Here is a 21,132-nt window from a genome sequence, read left to right as displayed (position 1 = left end):
ATTGCCCCATAGATGCTCCATATAAAACTGTGCCATATATAATGCTCTATACCGTTCATTATGGCCCCATAGATGCTCCATATAAAGCGGTGCCATATATAATGCTCTGCACCATTCATTATGGCCCCATAGATGCTTTTTATAAAGCTGTGCCATATATAATGCTATGCACTGTTCATTATTGCCCCATAAGATGCTCCATATAAAGCTGTGCCATATATAATGCTCTGCATCGTTGATTATTGCCCCATAGATGCTCCATATAAAGCTGTGCCATATATAATGCTCTGCACCGTTCATTATGGCCCCATATAAAGCTGTGCCATATATAATGCTCTGCACCGTTCATTATGGCCCCATATAAAGCTGTGCTATATGTAATGCTCTGCACCGTTCATTATGGCCCCATATAAAGCTGTGCCATATATAATGCTCTGCACCGTTCATTATGGCCCCATAAATGCTCCATAGAAAGCTGTGCCATATATAATGCTCTGCACCGTTCATTATGGCCCCATAAATGCTCCATAGAAAGCTGTGCCATATATAATGCTCTGCACCATTGATTATTGCCCCATAGATGCTCCATATAAAGCTGTGCAATATATAATGCTGCTGCTGCAATAAAAAAAAAAAATCACATACTCACCTCTCTTCGCTCAGGACGCCGGCGCTTTCAATATTTACCTGCTCCTCGTGCGGCTCCGTCTCCAGCACTGACGCTCAGCAGAGGGCGCGCACTGACTACGTCCCCGCGCCCTCTGACCTGGGCGTCACAGCCAGAGGACGCTGGAGATGGAGCCGCACCGGAACGAGGAGCAGGTAAATATCGCGCAGCGCTCCCCTCCCCGTATACTTACCTGCTCCCAGCGCGGTCCCTGCAGTCCCTGCTTCTTCCACCGCTGCATCTTCTTCCTGTATTGAGCGATCACAGTTACCGCTTATTGCAGTCATGAAAATGCGGCTCCACCTCTATGGGAGGTGGAGCCGCATATTCATGACTGTAATGAGCGGTACCATGTGACCGCTCAATACAGGAAGAAGATGCAGCGCCGGAAGAAGCAGGGACTGCGCTGGGAGTAGGTAAGTATAACTAGACAGCCCCTGCTCCCCCTCCCCTGCCGACTCCCGGGTATGACTCGAGTATAAGCCGAGAGGGGGACTTTCAGCCCCCAAAAATGGGCTGAAAATCTCGGCTTATACTCGAGTATATACGGTAAGTGTTTGCCTGTAGTTTTGTTTTTAATGTTTGACATTATGGGCAGCGTTTGGGCTTTCATAATCTTTTCAGCAGATACATCAGTTGCCACTTACACTGTGTGCAGAATTATTAGGCAAGTTGTATTTTAGAGGATTATTTTTATTATTGATCAACAACTATGTTCTCAATCAACCCAAAAGACTCATAATTATCAAAGCTTAATATTTTTGGAAGTTGGAGTGTTTTTTTTTTTTTAGATTTGGCTATCTTAGGAGAATATCTGTTTGCAGGTAACTATTACTGTGCAGAATTATTAGACAACTTAATAAAGGAGGGATTTTTGGTATTCACCGTAAAATCTCTTTCTTGGAGCCGTCATTGGGGGACACAGATAACCATGGGTGTATGCTGCTGTCGCTAGGAGGCTGACACTATGCAAAAAAAGGAAAATGGCTCCTCCGCAGTATACATCCACCGACAGGCAAAAAGTACCCCAGTTAGTGTTAGAACAGTAGGAGAAGCAACCAAAAAACTCAACATATGTACCAATCCAACAACAAAGGCACATAGACCAAATAATGGTACAACATATGTACCAATCCAACAACGAAGGCACATAGACCAAATAATGGTGCAACATATGTACCAATCCAACAACGAAGGCACATAGACCAGATAATGGTACAACATATGTACCAATCCAACAATGAAGGCACATAGACCAAATAATGGTACAACATATGTACCAATCCAACATCGAAGGCACTTAGATCAGATAATGGTACAACATATGTACCAATCCAACAATGAAGGTACATAGACCAGATAATGGTACAACATATGTACCAATCCAACAATGAAGGCACATAGACCAAATAATGGTACAACATATGTACCAATCCAACAACGAAGGCATATAGACCAAATAATGGTACAACATATGTACCAATCCAACAATGAAGGCACATAGACCAAATAATGGTACAACATATGTACCAATCCAACAACGAAGGCACATAGACCAGATAATGGTACAACATATGTACCAATCCAACAATGAAGGCACATAGACCAGATAATGGTACAACATATGTACCAATCCAACAATGAAGGCACATAGACCAAATAATGGTGCAAACAGTTAGGGAGGGTGCTGTGTTCCCCAATGAAGGCTCCAAGAAAGAGATTTTACGGTGAGTACCAAAAATCCCTCTTTCTTTATCGGTTCATTATGGGACACCGGTAACCATGGGATGTCCCAAAGCAGTCCCTAGGGTAGGAATAAATGGACTCAGGTCAGTCAGTGCAAAACCGCCGCTTGTAGCACCTAATTTCCCAGGCCTGCCTCAGACGAGGCATGGGTATGGACCCCGTTAAAACTCGCAAAGGAGTGCAAAGATGACCAGGTTGCGGCCTTACAATCTGGAAAGCCAAATCCTGGTAATGAACAGCCCAGGAGGCTCTACCGCAGAGCGGACTGAGCCTTCACCCCCGGTAGAGGTTGTTTGTCCTGAACGCGGAATGCCTCCACGGCAATAGTGAACTTAGAAGCTAGGAGCCCATTAAGATAACCCTCAGAGATGACAAACAGGGCATTAGATTGACGAAAGGGAGCAGTCCTTGAAAAGTAGACTCGGGTAGCTGTGACGTAATCCAGCTTGTAGAGGGACTTCTCCAGGAGATGGACCGGAGAGACACAGAAGGAAGAACAATGTCTTCATTAATGAGAAATGAAAAAACCACCTTGTATAGAAGGAAGGAACAGGCCTGAGAACTACCTTGTCCTATATAGAATCAGGAGCGAGGAACGGCAGGACAATGCCGCTAACTCGGAAACTCTCCTGATGGACTTAATTTAACTAAGAAGACAACTGTCCAAGACAGTAGAAAAACGTGACGTCTTGAATGGGCTCAACAGGAGCGTGTTGCATCGTGCTAAAGACCAGGTTAAAATCCCATGGATCTATCGGAAGACGATAAGGAGGTACCTGGTGGGCGACTCCTTCAAGAAAAGTCCTTTACCTGAGAACGAGAAGCCAGATTTCGTTGAAAAAGAATTGACAGAAACCATAGAGCCAAGTCAAAACCCGCTTGTAGAAAACCAAAAATGGAAGGAAGAGGAAAAAAGGACATGGGGACCAAACCCTTATCCACACTCCATCAGAAGAAGGCCTTTCAGTATTTGTAGTAGATACGCTAGGATGCTGGTTTCCTGGCCCTAATTATGGTCTGACCAGATGGGGAAAAAAACAGCCTCCCTCAGGACTATGGTCTCAACGGCCATGCTGTTAAACTCAGATATTATAAACTCTGGTGGAAGAGGGAACCTTGGGAGAGAGGATCTGGATGGCCTGGAAGCTTCCAAGGGGCGTCCATGAACATGTTCACCGGGCCCTTCTTGGCTAGTCTGGAGCTATCAGGATTATAGGGATCCCGTCTTTCTTTATCCTTTTCATGACTCTTGGACAAGGGGAGAGACTGAAAAAGATAAGGTAGTTGGAATTGTGACCACGATATTACTAGAGCATCTCAACAGGTGGCTAGCGGATCCCGGGACCTGGCTACGAACCAAGGAACCTCGTGGTTTATCCGAGACACCATGAGGACGACGTCCGGGGAGCCCCAATTCAGCATATCTGGATGAAGACGGCGGGGCTGGGCAACCACCCGCCCGAAGTGAGACCCTGATGGCTCAGAAAATCGGCTGCCCGACTTTCTACCCTCGGAATGTGCACGGCTGATATGGCGGAAACGTGACGTTCTGCCCATCGCCGAATCCTCGGTCGTGGCATTACCCGACTATGCAGACCGGCTGGCTCGGAAAGAGAAAATGTCAGTGGCAAAGAGCAAAGAAAAAATTGCCCTGATCGCCAGGAGATTGATGGGGAGAGAGGTCTCTTTGGCATTCCAGTGACCCTGCACTGTGTGACAAAGAAAAAGCGGCTCCCCAAATGAGGAGTCTGGCATTGGTGGTGATGACCTGCCACCAGAGAGGAAGGAAGAACTTCCTTCATAGGACTGATGCCGACAGTGTCATCAGGTGAGGGACTGCCTCACCCTTAAAGGTAGGAGCATGGGATCATCCGGGGAGAGGACCAGAGGGCCGGCTGAAGAGGACAGGCATGGAACTGGGAAAAAGGAATGGCTTCCATAGCGACTATCCCTTTCCCCTAGAACTCTCATGCAGGACCGTAGGAGAAGAGAAGCTGGACGCTTTAGAGTACTGATCCCCAGGCAGAGGGATGAAAAACCTCTCCTTTGGAAAGAAGACACGGGTTTGGGTCGTGTCGAACCTTATAGCTAAAAACACCAGGTGCCGAGCAAAGGTGAGGGAGATCTCTCTGTTATAATCTAGCCGAGATGGACCAGAGTAAACTGAAGACTCTGGTTGCAGTCTCGGAGGGACGGCTCCTTGAGCAGAAGATCGTCCAAATAGGGAAATATGAAAAAACCCCTGGAGAGAAGGATGTCCATGACTGCTGTCATGACGTGACTAGTCTGGGAGCGGAGGCCAGGTCGAAAGGAAGGGCCGTGAACTGATAAAGACCCTCCTGGATCACACACCATAGGAACCTCTGATGCTAACCACAAACAGGAATGTGAAGAATTCTCCCGAGTCCATTGAAGTGATAACCAAACGTAGGGACTCGGTCGTGACTGAACGTGACAGGTAAACCACTCAAGGTCCCAAAACGGAGGGAGTGGTCAGTCTTTCGTGACTATGAAAAGAATAGAGTAGAACCCCGAAAACCGTACGTTTCTGGGGGCGGGTACGATCACTCCTGTGCGTGGTAGGGGAAAGATGGTCTGAAGAACTCCTGGAGCCTGTGGCGTATGTCTTGGCGGGAGAAACAGAAGGAAACTTCTTCCTGGGGGAGAAGAAAAGTTGATTTTGTAGCCGGAAGTCGCTATCTCTCTCGAGATTGAAACAACCTTTTCCTATTAAAAGGACATTTAGACTTGCGAGGTGCTTTTCCCGCCGGTAGCATCTGAAATTATTTGATCCAGCTTGGATCCAAAAGGTCTAGAGCCTTGGAAGGCAAGGCGGGTGAGGCCACAGAATGTGGCGTATAGCGGATCAACCAGCCGAATATAAAAAGCGGTCACAAGATATTTGCCGGCATGGGCAATCTCATCTGCCAGATCTAGCATCCCATCCAGAGAAGCTGCCGCTAGAATACCCTGAGTAAGCATTCTTGCCCCGGCAGACATGGATTTTGACACCCAGGTGTAAGCAAATATGGGACAGAGAGAGGCGCCAAAAGCTTCAAAGGCTGACTTAGCAAAGGATTCAATCTGTAGAATCCTTAAGCGATGCACAGATCAGTAGAGAAAAGGTTGTCTTGGAAGGTAGGCGAGAAGCCGGCGGATCCACATTGGGGATTCTGCCCATTTATCAAGAAGGGCTGGGCTAAAGGGGTAGAGGATGTGTAGCTTCTTCCTACCTGGGAAGCGCTTTTCAGGTTGTTCCCAGTGTTTAGACATAATCATGACAACTTCCCTGAGATTAGGGAAAACTCCGGAAAGGACATTTTACCCCTTAGAAAGCAACGGAGTGCTCCTAAGCAGGTGCCTCGTCCTTCCTTAGGTTCAGAGTTTTGGTAATTTGCCAAGATGAGGCTATAAAGCATATCTTGCATATTTCAAGTCTGGTCCGTATCGGACTCAGACTGGGAATCTATATACGACCCCAAAAGCCGCCTCCGAGGAGGGGGATTGGGATGAGGAATGAATCCAGGAGAAAGTAGAGGGACCCACAGCTTCCTTTGCTTTGTACCCGATTTGTCCCTGTGAAGGTTGCGGTCACCGTGAGAGGTGTTCGGAGCACTGGTGGCAGAAAACAAATGTGGAGGTCGCTCCAGGACCTGGACCAGGGACTGTGAGACTTTAGTTAGATCTGAGACCGACTGTGATAAGGCAACAGCCCACTCCGGAGGGAGGGGAGTGCTCTCATCCTGGGCGTTAGAGGGTTTCTCTGAATGCCACTTTTCTTTTACAGATGGCACAGGCATCACGGATTATAGGGACAGGAATGGGCCTTCCTGAGCTTGGACATAAATAAGAGAATAGGGCTACAGCTGGGGAGAGCTAAGCCCTTGTGAAGAGAGAAATTAACTAGTCTGGGCAGGTCCTACCTGACAAAAGAGACGGCGCTGTCACTGCTCAGGCTGCAGTGTCCCCCAGATCCAGTGCAGGTTAGTGATGGACGCTTGTTGTGCCCTTTGGAACCGTAAGATGATGGTAACTGTACGATTCTTCATACGCTTTCGAATCTTCACACACTTTGCAGACAGAGATACACTATGTCCCCCCTGCAGCGGCATCTCGGGAGAGAGGTGTAGAGAAAACACACTCTCTTATTAGGCCAGGAGACGGGGCCTCCGCATACGGCATGCCCTGATTAGCTGAGAGTCCAGCAAGGGGGCGTGGCTAAGCGGATGGTGACCGCTTATTGGCCGGGGCCCGGTAATCGAGCGTGGCTACACAGAGTCTGGGAGAAGGCCCAAAGTCGGGGGCTAAATTAACAGAGGACATGCAATTATGCGAAGCCTCGGCACCCGCAATGACAGGACCGGAAAATGGCATTAACTAAGGTCTTAGTCCGGTATGAAAATTGGCCACGCCTCACTGTATCAGGGAGTAGGGGCCCTTCCTATTGGCTGTGCCGCCGGAGGAGTACACCGGGCAGGAAGAGGAGGCCCCTTGATAGGGAAAAAAACGCACAATAATTACGAGGGTGTGGCTGTGGCCAGGACAGAAGGAGGGTGTTAACAAAGAACTAGCATGAAGAAAAGATGGCTGCTGTCGTTCAGTGACGCCATATTTTGTGCGGTGTTCTGTCGCGGGTAAATGGTGAGGCGGGTAAATGGTGAGGCAGGCAGCTGCTGAGGACAGAGAAAAGGGTATACCTGTAAAAGGTGAGTCCCGAATCCGTCTTCACTGACGAGGATCACATCAGGAGCCCTCAGGGTGGGTGAGGGTCACTGGAAACCGGGATCCTCCTTCCTGCACCGTCTCAGGACTGTGCAGAAGATGTCATCATCAACCCCTTACAAGAAAGGGGGAGGCCACCACTGGTGACCACCGTCTTCCTCTCAGCTCTCTCCGAGGAGAGGGGTGAGGAGGGGAAAAGGCAAGGACTGGCCACCAGTAATCACCCTGAAACACCAGTAAAGGTGACAGGTAATAAAGTCCTGCCTGCGGATCCGAGAGTGGGCGATGTGGGTGTCAGCACACTGCTCTCTCGGTTGCATACGTGTGGGAAAACGGGGTGAGACATTACACCCTGTTACCCTGAAGCTGAAGAACCTGAAAGACAAAGGGAAAAAAAAATTAATAACACACCACAGGTGACCTGAAGAGGAAAAGACGGATCTGGGATCAGATCCAGGTCTGCCTCCTACAGACACTAAGCTTAAACTGAGGTTCTTTGTGCCTGTCGGTGGATGTATAATGCGGAGGAGAAGCTATTTCCTTTTTTTGCATAGTGTCAGCCTCCTAGCGACAGCAGCATACACCAATGGTTACCTGTGTCCCCAATAAAGCGATAAAGAAAACCAAATATTCCCATCTCACTTGTTTATTTTCACCAAGTAAACCAAAATCTATATATATAATTGTCTAAGGGTTTTTCCGTCTGTCTGTCTGTCTGTCCTGGAAATCCCGGCTCTCTGATTGGTCGAGGCCGCCAGGCCCGCCAGCAACGGGCACAGCGACGATTATGTCATAATGGTTGCCATGGCGACGATGATGTCATAAAGGTTGCCTCGACCAATCAGCGACGGGCACAGTCTGCCGCGAATTCTGGAATCATCATTGTCCATATACTACGGGGACATGCATATTCTAGAATACCCGATGCGTTAGAATCGGGCCACAATCTAGTTTAGAAATAAACATTTCTGACATGCAAAAACTGGTAGTAGGTCTGGGAGTTGAGCTTCACTCCATCTTCAACCCCAAAAGGTCTAGTTGTTACTCTAATACTAAGTAAATACATAAATTATATGAAGGACCCAATTCATCATTTACTATGTTTGTAAGTCACTCTTCTTCTTCTTTTTTTTTTGTCTGTACAAAAGGTTTGCGCAAGCCCCAGACTTATTACCACAATCGAAAATTTGTATGAGCGTCAGCTGCTGGCACGATTTGTCATTGATGAGGCTCACTGTGTAAGCCAGGTAAGCTGTTCTGTGCTCTGACATATTTTGGTAGTAAGTGGGTTGTTCCATTATTAAGATTATTAGTTTGTAAAAAAATGAATTATTGCGCTAATATTGTACTGCGGACTGCAAGGTGACCTATGCCATCACAGGAGCGGCACTGTAACCAAGAACTGCTGCACCCAGCCTCTGTCTTTGAGCTGTAGTAAGACATGCTCTCCATGTTTAGAATACAAATGGGAAAAAAAAACATTTTTAATTGTATTTTTTTAGAAGTTTGAAATCAGCAGAACGTATAATTAATTTGTAACTAATACATTCTACTATGTAGGAATGTGTGAAAACACTCTAGAAAGGATATAAAAGCTTAGGAAAGAAGTAATTTTTTTTACCTGATATGGCTAATTTTAATAATGGAATATCAAGAAATACTGATACACACACTGACAAACCTTTGTATAACTTTCAATTTCTTAACTGTGCTAATTTTCTTCTTTTTTTCTTTTACATGTTGTATTTTTTACTTCTAACAGTGGGGCCATGATTTCCGTCCAGACTACAAAAGGCTCAACATGTTGCGTCAAAAATTCCCTTCTGTACCAATGATGGCTCTTACAGCAACTGCAAATCCACGTGTCCAGAAAGACATTCTCAACCAGCTTAAGATGACCAGACCTCAGATGTAAGAATGGCATGAAGTGGATGCTATGTGTTAGTCTATGGAAAGAGAGCGTGGCCTGTCCTGTACCCTACTTCCTTTTATTATTTGGTTATTAGAATTACTTGTTGTAGTAGTATTTTCTTCTATACATACTCCATAATATGATGTTAACTGGACCCTCCTGGAAATCTTTTTGTTTGCTCAGTTTCTTGACTATGGCTTACCTAACTCTGTAATGGCTAAATACACCTTTGCATACACTTGTTTTTTTACATTTTTTTAGCTCCTTAAATGCAAATTTAGGCAACTTCTACCCTTTTCCTGCCGCAGAGTGTCTGTAAATTTTGCATGTAGCCGAGTGATCAGTAAAAATATCACAAATCCATCAAAGTGCCTGCTCATTGTTCTGATGGCTTTCGCTGGTCTTCACTTCTTTCTATGCTGCGGAGAGAAGGTTGCACACTCAAAACTGGAGAGGAAAAAAGCATGCACAGTCTTAGAGAGGGCAGAGAAACCAGTCTATAGAAAAATGGAAAGCACTTGAAAAGGAAATAAATTCAGCATTGGAGCACTGCTGATATTTGAGCTCATGAAGAAAGCAGTATACTGTATAAACACAGCTTTCACGTCCAGCCTATATTACTAACACTTCTCCCACAAAACAATCTCAAATTTACATTATTCTGCAAATTTCATATCACAGGGGCCGAAAATCAATGGAAGAATGAAGTTTGCAGACTGAAATTTAGTGCAACTACTAGCCTGTACAAATATTTTGTTCTATGTCCATAGCCTTTATTTTTGTGTGAGCTCAAAGGGGAACAGTCAGAAAGGGTTAAATATCAGCTGGTATTGCCCATGTCTGTACTGGCAGCTGCTTGCAGAGAGCTGCTGTCTGGGATTCAGAACATCTACTATGACCTCAAACATTAGTGCTTTGCAAACTTATTACCGTAATTTTTTCCTAAACCTATTGGATAATATCTGTATTGATGTTTGTTTTTTTAAGATTTTCTATGAGCTTCAACAGAGACAATCTGAAGTATGATGTATTACCAAAAAAACCCAAGAAGGTGGCTTATGACTGTGTGGAGTGGATAAAGAAAAATCACCCCAGTGAGTCTCATAGTAACTTTGTCTCCAAACTTGCCATTACATCATGCTTCACTTACTATGTAAATCTGAGCAGGATAGGAGAAAATTGTATGAGAGGAAGTTTTAGTTAAATCCCAGCATAGATCCTTGTTAAAATACAGAAACCGTGAAAGGCTATGTTCACTCTTTGCGTTTTTGCTGCGTTTTTTTCTGTAGGCAAAACCTGCTCTCTTGGCAGTAAAGAATCTGCTTACAAAAAACAGGTTTTGCTGCATATTTGGTGCAACTTCATAATGCAACTTCCTTAACCCCTTAACCATCAAGGGTGGTTTGCACATTAATGACCGGGCCAATTTTTACAATTCTGACCACTGTCCCTTTATGAGGTTATAATGCATCAACGGATCATGATAGTGGTAACATTTATTTGATATTACCTGCGTTTATTTTTGAAAAAAACTGAAATTTGGCAAAAATTTTGCAATTTTCCAACTTTTAATTTTTATGCCCTTAAATCACAGAGATATGTCACACAAAATACTTAATAAGTAATATTTCCCACATGTCTACTTTACATCAGCACAGTTTTGGAACCAAAATTTTTTTAGTTAGGGAGTTATAAGGGTTAAAAGTTGACCAGCAATTTCTCATTTTTACAACACCATTTTTTTTAGGGACCACATCTCATTTGAAGTCATTTTAAGGGGTCTATATGATAGAAAATAACCGAGTGTGACACCAGTCTAAAAACTGCACCCCTCAAGGTTCTCAAAACCGCATTCAAGAAGTTTATTAACCCTTTACATGCTTCACAGTAACTGAAACAATGTGTCATTTTTATAACACCATTTTTTTTAGGTACCACATCACATTTGAAGTCACTTTGAGGGGTCTATATCAGGGGTGTCAAACTGCATTCCTCGAGGGCCGCAAACCATGCGTGTTTTCAAGATTTCCTTAGCTTTGCATAAGGTGCTGCAATCATTATGTGTGTAGGTGATTAAATTATCACCTGTGCAGTACAAGGAAATCCTGAAAACATGACCTGTTTGCAGCCCTCGAGGAATGCAGTTTGACACCCCTGGTCTATATGATAAAAAATACCCATACACCATTCTAAAAACTGCACCCCTCAGGCTGCAGTCACACTAGCAGTATTTGGTCAGTATTTTACATCAGTATTTGTAAGGCTGCCGTCACACTAAGGCTATGTTCACACGTTGCGTCCTGTCCCTGCGGGTTCTCCCGCAGCGGATTTGATAAATCTGCAGGGCAAACCCACTGCGGTTATCCCTGCAGATTTATCGCGGTTTGTCCTGCGGGTTCAACTGCGGGATTTTACCCCTACTATTGATGCTGCATATGCAGCATCAATAGTAATGTTAAAAATAATAAAATCATCATGATATACTCACCCTCTGACGTCCCGATCTCCTCGGCGCTGCAGGCGGCGGTCCGGTTCCAAAGATGCTGTGCGACCAGGACCTTCGTGACGTCACGGTCATGTGACCGCGACGTCACCGCAGGTCCTGGTTGCATAGGAAACCTGAGACCGGACGGCCGCATGCAGCGCTGAGACTTCAGAGGTGAGTATATCATTATTTTTTATTTTAATTCTTTTTTTTTTTTACTCAAATATGGTTCCCGGGGCCTGGAGGAGAGTCTCCTCTCCTCCCCCCCCCGGGTACCACCCGCACATTATCCACTTACTTCCCGCAAGGTGGGCACAGCCCCATGCGGGAAGTAAGCGGATCAATGCATTTCTATGGGTGCAGAATCGCTGCGATTCTGCACAAAGAAGTGACATGCTGCGGGTTGTAAACCGCTGCGTTCCCGCGCGGTTTTTCCTGCAGCATGTGCACAGCGGTTTGCGGTTTCCATAGGGTTTACATGTTACTGTAAACGCTATGGAAACTGCTGCGGACCCGCAGCTGCAAAATCGCCGCGGTTCCGCGGTAAAAACCGCAATATGTGAACATAGCTAAAGGGTACACGATGCAGATTTAGTGCAGAACTGCAGCAGATTTTTCTGCAGCAGAAACGCTGCAGAACTGCACTGTGATTTACAGTACAATGTAAATCAATGTGTGCACATGGTGCAGAAAAATCTGCGCAGAAACGCTTCAGATTTCAAAGAAGTGCATGTCACTTCTTTTGTGCAGTTGTGCAGCGTTTCTGCACCCCTCCATAATAGAAATCCATTGGTAAAATCTGCACAAAAAACGCATCAAAAACGCACAAAAAACGCATAAAAAACGCACCTGCGGATTCTGCCAGGAGATGCAGATTTAGTGCAGATTTTATGCAGAAAATTCTGCACCAAATCTGCATCGTGTGCACGCAGCCTAACAGTATTTGGTCAGTATTTTACATTCGTATTTCTAAGCCAAAACCAGGAGTGGAACAATTAGAGGAAAAGTATAATAGAAACATATGCACCACTTCTGCATTTATCACCCACTCCTGGTTTTGGCTTACAAATACTGATGTAAAATACTGACCAAATACTGCTAGCGTGACGGCAGCCTTAAGGTGCTCAAAACCACATTCAAGAAGTTTATTAACCCTTCAGGTGTTTCACAGGAATTTTGGAATGTTTAAAAAACAAAAATGAACATTTAACTTTTTTTCACAAACAATTTAGTTCAACTCCAATTTGTTTTATTTTACCAAGGGTAACAGGAGAAATTGGACCCCAAAAGTTGTAAAATTTGTCCTGAGTATGGTGATCCCTCCTATGTGGGGGTAAACCACTGTTTGGGCGCATGGCAGAGCGCGGAAGGGAAGGAGCGCCGTTTGACTTTTCAATGCAAAATTGACTGGAATTGAGATGGGATGCCATGTTGCGTTTGGAGAGCCCCTGATGTGCCTAAACATTGAAACCCCCCACAAGTGACCACGTTTTGGAAACTACACCCCTAAGGAACTTATCTAGATGCGTGGTGAGCACTTTGACCCACTAAGTGCTTCACAGAAGTTTATCATGTAGAGCCGTAAAAATAAAAAATTATATTTTTTTCACAAAAATGATCTTTTTGCCCAAAATTATTTATTTTCCCAAGGGTAACAGAAGAAACCGGACCCCAAAAGTTGTTGTGCTGAGTGAATGGGGGCGACGGATCCTTTCTAGGTTCCGATCTCCCCCGAATCATCAACAAGCAAGTACGTGGAGCGTTCCTCCCGTATCCTTTCCTGCGACGTTTGATGCCAGCCCTGAGCTCACCTTATGGACGACGGTTCCTTCGCGTTCCAATCTCCCCCCTCCATAGCAGGCGACCACATGGAGTAGCCCTCCATCTACCTCTCCTGGAGCCAGGTGCATAGCCGGACTTTTAGGATGGCGTCCGTGCAGCCCCCCACTGCATCACCACTGATACAGCAGATGACGCAAGGCGGCAGACGCTCTCCACCCCCTCCCTGACTAAGGCGACGGTGGATTGCCCACCGCACCTACTGTAAGTACACTGCGGGGGCCGAGGCGCTGTGGGGGAGGTCCTGGTCCCCTGGGTATGGTAGGTTTCTTGCAGGGCATTAAGCCCGGTCTGTGGGTGTCCACAGGGCTCTTTTTATTAAAATGTGCGTGGCTGAGCGATGGCACCTCTAGCGGTCGCTGCACCGCAGGCCGCAAATGCAGGCTGTTTATAATTTACTCCCCGGCTTTTCCATTCACGCAGGCCGGAGTTGTAGCCACTCCCACCGGCATTCACCGCCGTCCACCCTTTCAAGCGCTTCTCGTTCTGTGAGAAGCACTCTCACAAGATCTCGGCAGCCATCTTGGGACTCCCAAAATGCTGATACTGCAGCGCCGCTCCAGCCCTCCTTATCAGCCCTCAGGACATACATATCGCGGACCTCCCCTGGGGACTCAAGACACAGGACTTGGGTAAGCTGCACACACATAGCTTAACCCTTCCCCTGCCAGTAAGCGCTCTCCTCAAAGCCACTATGTCTCAATCAAGGCCTCACAAAAAGTCTGGGAAAACCCACACAGTATTTTTTGCTGCATGTACCTCTTGTAAGGTCTCATTACCCCGGGGTCACAATACTGCACTGTGCACAGCCTTTGAACCGGTGCCTGTTCAGGAGCCTCCTATTAATGATACCGAACCTAGTGAGCCCGGTCCCCCTGAGTGGGCAGCCTCCCTTACCCGGTCTATGGCATCCCTGACAAAGGCGTTGGAATCGTTCCAAGAGCCCCCTTCCAACCAGGGCACTCTGACGCACGACACTCCTGATCCTCAGAACCCCTCGTACCGGGGGGCGTACCAGCTCTCGCAGGTAAAGGGCTTGTGCCATATCCCCAGACCGTCACCGGGTTTTGGGATCTGAGAGCTCCACTTCTCGCTCCCCTTCCATCAGGGCTAGCAGAGATCCTGTTTCGGAAGACGATCCTAACACGTCCCTAGATCAGGAATTCCATCACGATCAGGAGACTCTCGACTCCCTCATTGAGTCAGTTAATAAGGCTTTAAAACTTGAGGAGGAACCTTCATCTAACGCGGATCACCCCGTCTCCTTTAAAAGAGCCAAGCGGTTCCACAGAGTGTTCGCCACTCACCCCGAGTTTAAGGATATTATTGAATCCCACAGGATCCATCCCGATAAACGATTCACAGGGCAGAAGTCCATGGAATCAAAAAAACCTTTGCCCAGGACCTAAGGAAGAATTGGGCTCAATCTCCCCCGGTAGATCCTCCGGTATCTCGCCTGGCTACTAAGTCCATTTTATCATCCTCAGAAGGGGCCTCTATTAAGAACCCAACCGATAGTCAGATTGATAACATGGCGCGTTCAGCCTTTGAAGCCTCAGCAGCCGCACTCTTCCCATCCTTCCCGGCTACGTGGGTGGCTAAAGCCATGACCCACTGGGCAGAGGTCCTGTCTGCAGCGGTACTGCATACCGATCTCCCTCCCGAGATAGCAGACCTTGCTACCCAGAGCCGGAGATCTTGTAGTTTCCGCGTCCCTGGATGCTGCTAACTGTGCTTCACAAGCAGCAGCAAACGCCATCACCATCCAGAGGTCCCTATGGCTCAGGGACTGGCGTGCGGATTCGGCCTCCAAGAAATCATTGACTTCTCTTCCGTATCAGGGCGACCGCCTTTTTGGCGAAAAGCTCGACCAACTAATCTCCGACGCCACTGGAGGGAAGAGTAAATATCTTCCACAACAGAGACCCTTTCGGCCCTTTCGGAATCAACAGCAACATGCTCGGTCCCGTTTCTTCAGCTTCAACTCTAATTGGTCCTCTACTTCCACATCTTCCGCACCTGGCCGGGCACAACGAAGGGATAGAGGTCCCCAGACCTCTTATAAACCCTCCCTGCGGTATCCGGAGGACTCACTGAAAGTAGGCAGCCGCCTGCTTTCTTTCAGCGACGTGTGGCTCTCGGTCGTTCACGATGAATGGGTCCGCGATCTAGTGTCCTCCGGATACAAGATAGAATTCTCCTGTCTTCCCCTCCCAGGGCAAAGACAGCAAAGTTCTTCCAGGCCATAAGCGCACTAAAGAAAGACGGGGTTATCATCCCAGTCCCTCAAAGCGAAAGGATTCAAGGTTTTTATTCAAACCTATTCATTGTCCCAAAGAAAGACGGTACAGTACGGCCCATACTGGATCTAAAACTGCTGAACAGGTTCGTCAGAGTGTGACGGTTCCGGATGGAATCGCTTCGCTCTATCATCGCCTCCATGGAAAAAGGCGAGTTCCTGGCATCAATAGACATCCAGGACATGTACCTCCACATTCCAATCTTCCCTTCTCACCAAAGGTTCCTTCGCTTCACAGTTCAGGAAGATCACTTCCAGTTTGCTGCTCTGCCTTTCGGCCTCGCCTCCGCCTCCAGGGTATTCACCAAGGTCATGGCGGCTGCCGTGGCCATCCTTCATACCCGAGGTGTGGTAGTGCTACCGTATCTGGATGATATGCTTATCAAAGGCCCCTCTTTCCACACCTGCAAGGAGGCCGTGTCCATCACAGTCGATACCTTTTTTCGCCTGGGGTGGAAGATAAACTTCCAAAAATCTTCTCCAGTGCCAGCTCAGCGAATTTCCTTTTCAGGAATGATACTGGACTCGTCCCAGGGGTTGGTACTTCTTCCCCCGGAAAAGATCTCAGTCCTACAGCGGGAAGCTCAGAAGCTCTCCCAACCCCACTCTCACTCTCTACGCTTCTGCATGTGAGTCCTCGGCAGGATGGTAGCAGCTCCGACCATTATAACACGCTCTCCTGGCTGCGTGGGACAGAAACCCGCTCTCCCTCGATCATCGCTTCCTCCTTCCCCAGCGAGTCATGCAGTCTTTCAGGTGGTGGACTCTGGAATCCTCCCTGAATCGAGGAAAATCCTTTCTCCCAGTTCATTGGTTAGTGGTGACAACAGATGCCAGTCTTCTGGGCTGGGAGGCAGTGTTTCACCATCACACTGCCCACGGCCACTGATCTCGTCAGGAAGCCCGCCTGTCCATCAACATCCTGGAAATTCGGGCAGTCAGATTGGCCCTCCTTCAATTCCACCCCTTCCTGTCGGGCTGTCCCATCAGGATTCAGTCCGACAATGCCACAGCAGTGGCATACATCAACCGGCAAGGGGGAACATGCAGCAAGGCAGCCATGAACGAGGTAGGCCACATTCTCCTCTGGGCCGAGGAAAACCGATCATTGATCTCAGCGGGTCACATCCCCGGAGTGGAAAATTGGAAAGCAGACTTCCGAAGTCGTCAAGGTCTCGCCTCCGGGGAGTGGTCTCTCCACCCGGAGATCTTCCACCAGATCTGCAGTCGCTGGGGATTCCCGGACGTGGATCTCATGGCCTCACAGCTAAATTCCAAGGTTCCCGACTTCATAGCTCATTCCCACGATCCAACAGCCATCGGGGCAGATGCACTGGTACTTCCGTGGCACCAATTCCGGCTTCCGTACATTTTTCCCCCGCTTCCCTTACTACCGAGAGTCATCAAGAAGATCAGAGCAGAGGGGGTACCAGTAATCTTGATTGCGCCAGATTGGCCGCGCAGGGCCTGGTACGCCGAACTAGTTCAATTAGTCGCCGATGTCCCCTGGCGTCTACCGAATCGTGTGGACCTGTTGTCCAAGGGCCCCATCTACCACCAGAACTCCGAGGCCCTGTGTTTGACGGCATGGCCGTTGAGTCCTGGATGCTAACTCGGGCAGGTTTCTCTCAAAGGGTCATTTCTACCATGATCAGCGCTAGGAAGCCTACATCTATGCGTATTTATCATCGCATTTGGAAGACCTTTTTCTCATGGTGCAAACACCGAGGACGCTCTCCTCTCGTTTTTTCCATCCCTTCCGTCCTCGAATTCCTTCAGTCGGGTTTCGATTTAGGGCTCGCCCTTAGTTCCCTCAAAGGGCAGATTTCGGCCCTGTCAGTCCTGTTCCAACGGAAGATTACCAACAGATTACAGGTGAAAACGTTCATTCAAGGGGTTTCCCATGTTGTCCCGCCTTATAAGTTCTGTAGCCCCAATCCTAACTTTAGCCCCAACCCTAACCCTAATGGGAAAATGGAAATAAATACATATTTTAAAATTTTATTATTTTTCCCTAACTAAGGGATGATGAAGGGGGGTTTGATTTACTTTTATAGCTGTTTTTTTCTTTTTAGCTGATATTTTATGATTGGCAGCTATCACACACTAAAAGACGCTTTTTATTGCAAAAAATAGTTTTTGCGTCTCCACATTTTGAGAGCTATAATTTTTCCACATTTTGGTCAACAGAGTCATGTGAGGTCTTGTTTTTTTGCGGGACGAGTTGCCGTTTTTACTGGTACCATTTTCGGGCACGTGACATTTTTTGATCGCTTTTTATTCCGATTTTTGTGAGGCAGAATGACCAAAAAACAGCTATTCATGAATTTCTTTTTGGGGAGGCGTTTATACCGTTACGCGTTTGGTAAAATTGATAAAGCAGTTTTATTCTTCGGGTCAGTACGATTACAGAGATACCTCATTTATATCTTTTTTTATGTTTTGGCGCTTTTATATGATAAAAACTATTTTACATAAAAAATAATTATTTTTGCATCACTTTATTCTGAGGACTATAACTTTTTTATTTTTTCGTTGCTGACACTGTATGGCGGCTCGTTTTTTGCCAGACAAGATGACGTTTTCAGCGGTACCATGTTTATTTATATCCGTCTTTTTGATCGCGTGTTATTCCACTTTTTGTTTGGCGGTATGATAATAAAGCGTAATTTTTTTGCCTCTTTTTTTTTTTACGGTGATCACTGAAGGGGTTTACTAGTGGGTCAGTTTTATAGGTCGGGTCGTTACGGACGCTGCTATACTAAATATGTGTACTTTTATTGTTTTTTTTTATTTAGACAAATGTATTTATTGGAACAATATATTTTTTTTCTTTATTTAGGATTTTTTTTTTTTACACTTGTAAATATTTTTATTTTTTTATTTTGTAACATTGCCCTGGGGGGACATCATGTTACAGTGACAGATCGCTGCAGGGAGGCTTCCCGGCGCCTGGTCTGAGCAGGCACTTGCAAGCCACCTCCCTGCAGGACGTGGAAGGCGCTCCGCGGCCATTTTGGATCCGGGCCTGCTGCAGGGAGGAGGAGGTAGGAGACCCTCGGAGCAACGCGATCACATCGTGTTGCTCCGTGGGTCTCAGGGAAGCACGCAGGGAGCCCCCTCCCTGCGCGATGCTTCTCTATGCCACCGGAACGCTGCGATCATCTTTGATCGCAGTGTGCCGGGGGTTAATGTGCCAGGAGCAGTCTGTGACCGCTCCTGGCACATAGTGCCGGGTGGCAGCTGTGATAGTCAGCTGACACCCGGCCGCGATCGGCCACGCTCCTCCCGTGAGCGCGGCTGATCGCTTTAGACGTACTATCTTGTCGGTGGTCATACGGGCCCATACCACCTCGACGGGATAGTGCGTCTAATGTCAGAAAGGGGTTAAGGTTTGTGTACCAAAAATGTGGCAAAACCTAATGCATGTGATATTTTTTTTTCCTGCATTTTTTGCTATGCTTTTGCACTTATTATTTTCTATGGGTGAAAAAACGCTGAAAGAAGTGACATTCTGCAGTTTGCAAAAACGCAGCAGTTTTCCAAATCAGTCAGTAAAAAAAACAATGTGTGCATGAAATTTCTTAAATCTGTAAAACGCAACTTAAAATTTGCATAAAAACGCAATGTGTGAACATAGCCAAGGAGGATAAAGCTGGAGCCAGCCTGGCCCTGCAGCAGTTGTAGTTTTAGTTATGTGTAATGTTGGTTCAGCTCCTTTCTAACTGATAGATAATAGAATTTGCTGTGGAAATGAGGCTGATTTTTTTTGTTTCAGAATTTAGTTTACATTTGTTGATATTAAAATACAGTCTTTTGTGTGTAATGCTTAGTTTTATTTTCCAGATGAATCTGGGATAATTTACTGTCTCTCACGACATGAGTGTGACACTATGGCTGAAACCCTGCAGAAGGAGGGCCTGGCCGCTCTGTCCTATCACGCAGGGCTCAGCGACTCTAACAGAGACTATGTACAACAGAAGTGGATCAATCAGGATGACTGTCAGGTAAGTCTGTATCAAATGCAATGAATTATATCATATAAAGCTAAAATACGAATTTCCTTTTTTCATTTTTTTCCCACCATACTAGTAAGGTTTAATTCCAATGTCTCCTCATCCTTATTTGTATCTGCCGGCTCTAGGTGATCTGTGCCACTATTGCTTTTGGAATGGGTATTGATAAGCCAGATGTTAGATATGTCATCCATGCTTCTCTGCCAAAGTCTGTGGAAGGATATTACCAGGAGTCTGGAAGAGCTGGACGAGACGGAGAAATGTCCCACTGCCTCCTGTTCTATAGCTACAGTGATGTAACAAGAATCCGTCGGCTGATTCAGAGTGAGTACCTCTGCAGTGTAAGAAAAAAATAATAATAATCAGCCATTCAGCTTTTTAGTGATATATACAGTTTAATTTAAAAAAAAAATGCTAAAGATCCTCCTTACAATTTAATTACTGTTATAACTTGTTTGAAATATACACTCCTCAATATTGAAATTGCAAGACCAAGAAAGACAAGTTGTGAGATTATGCCAATCTAGGATGTACTTGTTTCACTGACCACTGCAAATGATCGCATTTTCAGGGACCCAGCTTCACTTTGTGGCATGGGGAGGGGCATTAAAGGCAGATAAAGCTATTTTTTTTAGCTTATGTTTACACCTGAATTTAGACATAAATTATTGCCACTATAATGTATTTTATTGGCAATCCTCGGAGGCGCTCAACAGTAGTAAGATGCACCTAACTTATTAAGTGGCATGTGTCTCTTAATTAATTAAACACCGGTTTTAAAGGCTTGGGTCCTGTAGATTTAAAAATCTGTGTTTATGTATAGATGCATGCCTGTGCGTGTAGACACAGGCCTGGATATAATATACTGTATATACCTGGGTGAGGGAATTCCTGTTGAAATTTTGTATATTTCATTGTGCTTAAGTTTTTACTGTAAGGATGGTATGTACTGAATTTTATGTTGTCACGTGGTCAATACCCAGTATATTTATTTACTGCAAATTTTCTTGCAGCGAATCCTCTGCATATTACTGTCAACTTTGTGGATGAGCTTTTGTGAAAACTTAACACACTGCAGAGAAAATCCGCATCATATTTTTGTGCACAATGTGGGTTTGAAATCCTTGGCATGTCATTTCTTGCTGCCGATATCACCGTGGATTCAGACTTCTGTTACTCTATCTAAATGAGATTTGTTCTGTTACTGTATCTATGTGGAGAGCTTAAAGGGGTTTTCAAGTTTTTTAGCGAAAGTCTGCAGTCACCGTATGTGATTGTAGGCGTGTGAATCCTCATAACGTCCATTGTAAGGATTCTCCTGTGCCAGCGCCGAGACTGGGCGGTCCTGTGACTGCGGTACGGATACTCCCTGCCACATCCCGACTAGACATGAATTGAGAGAGGCTATATACTTCTAGTCGAAATGCGCACTCTGTGAACATTCAC

At 46.1% G+C, this 21,132-nt stretch overlaps 1 protein-coding gene across 2 annotated transcripts in view; it reads left to right on the top strand.

Moving 5' to 3' along the window:
* Window positions 1–21,132, top strand: part of BLM (BLM RecQ like helicase) — a 103,872-nt gene that overhangs the window by 59,999 nt on the left and 22,741 nt on the right. For both annotated transcript variants that reach the window (XM_069766475.1, XM_069766476.1), the window contains exons 11-15: window positions 8,284–8,382; window positions 8,898–9,046; window positions 10,035–10,141; window positions 19,517–19,677; window positions 19,815–20,010. In XM_069766475.1, the coding sequence (XP_069622576.1) occupies window positions 8,284–8,382; window positions 8,898–9,046; window positions 10,035–10,141; window positions 19,517–19,677; window positions 19,815–20,010 (712 nt within the window). The remainder of the gene's footprint in view (window positions 1–8,283; window positions 8,383–8,897; window positions 9,047–10,034; window positions 10,142–19,516; window positions 19,678–19,814; window positions 20,011–21,132) is intronic.

Source organism: Ranitomeya imitator, chromosome 4, assembly GCF_032444005.1.
Source record: "Ranitomeya imitator isolate aRanImi1 chromosome 4, aRanImi1.pri, whole genome shotgun sequence".
Taxonomy (NCBI): domain Eukaryota; kingdom Metazoa; phylum Chordata; class Amphibia; order Anura; family Dendrobatidae; genus Ranitomeya; species Ranitomeya imitator.
This window is presented reverse-complemented; position numbering and strand designations above follow the sequence as displayed.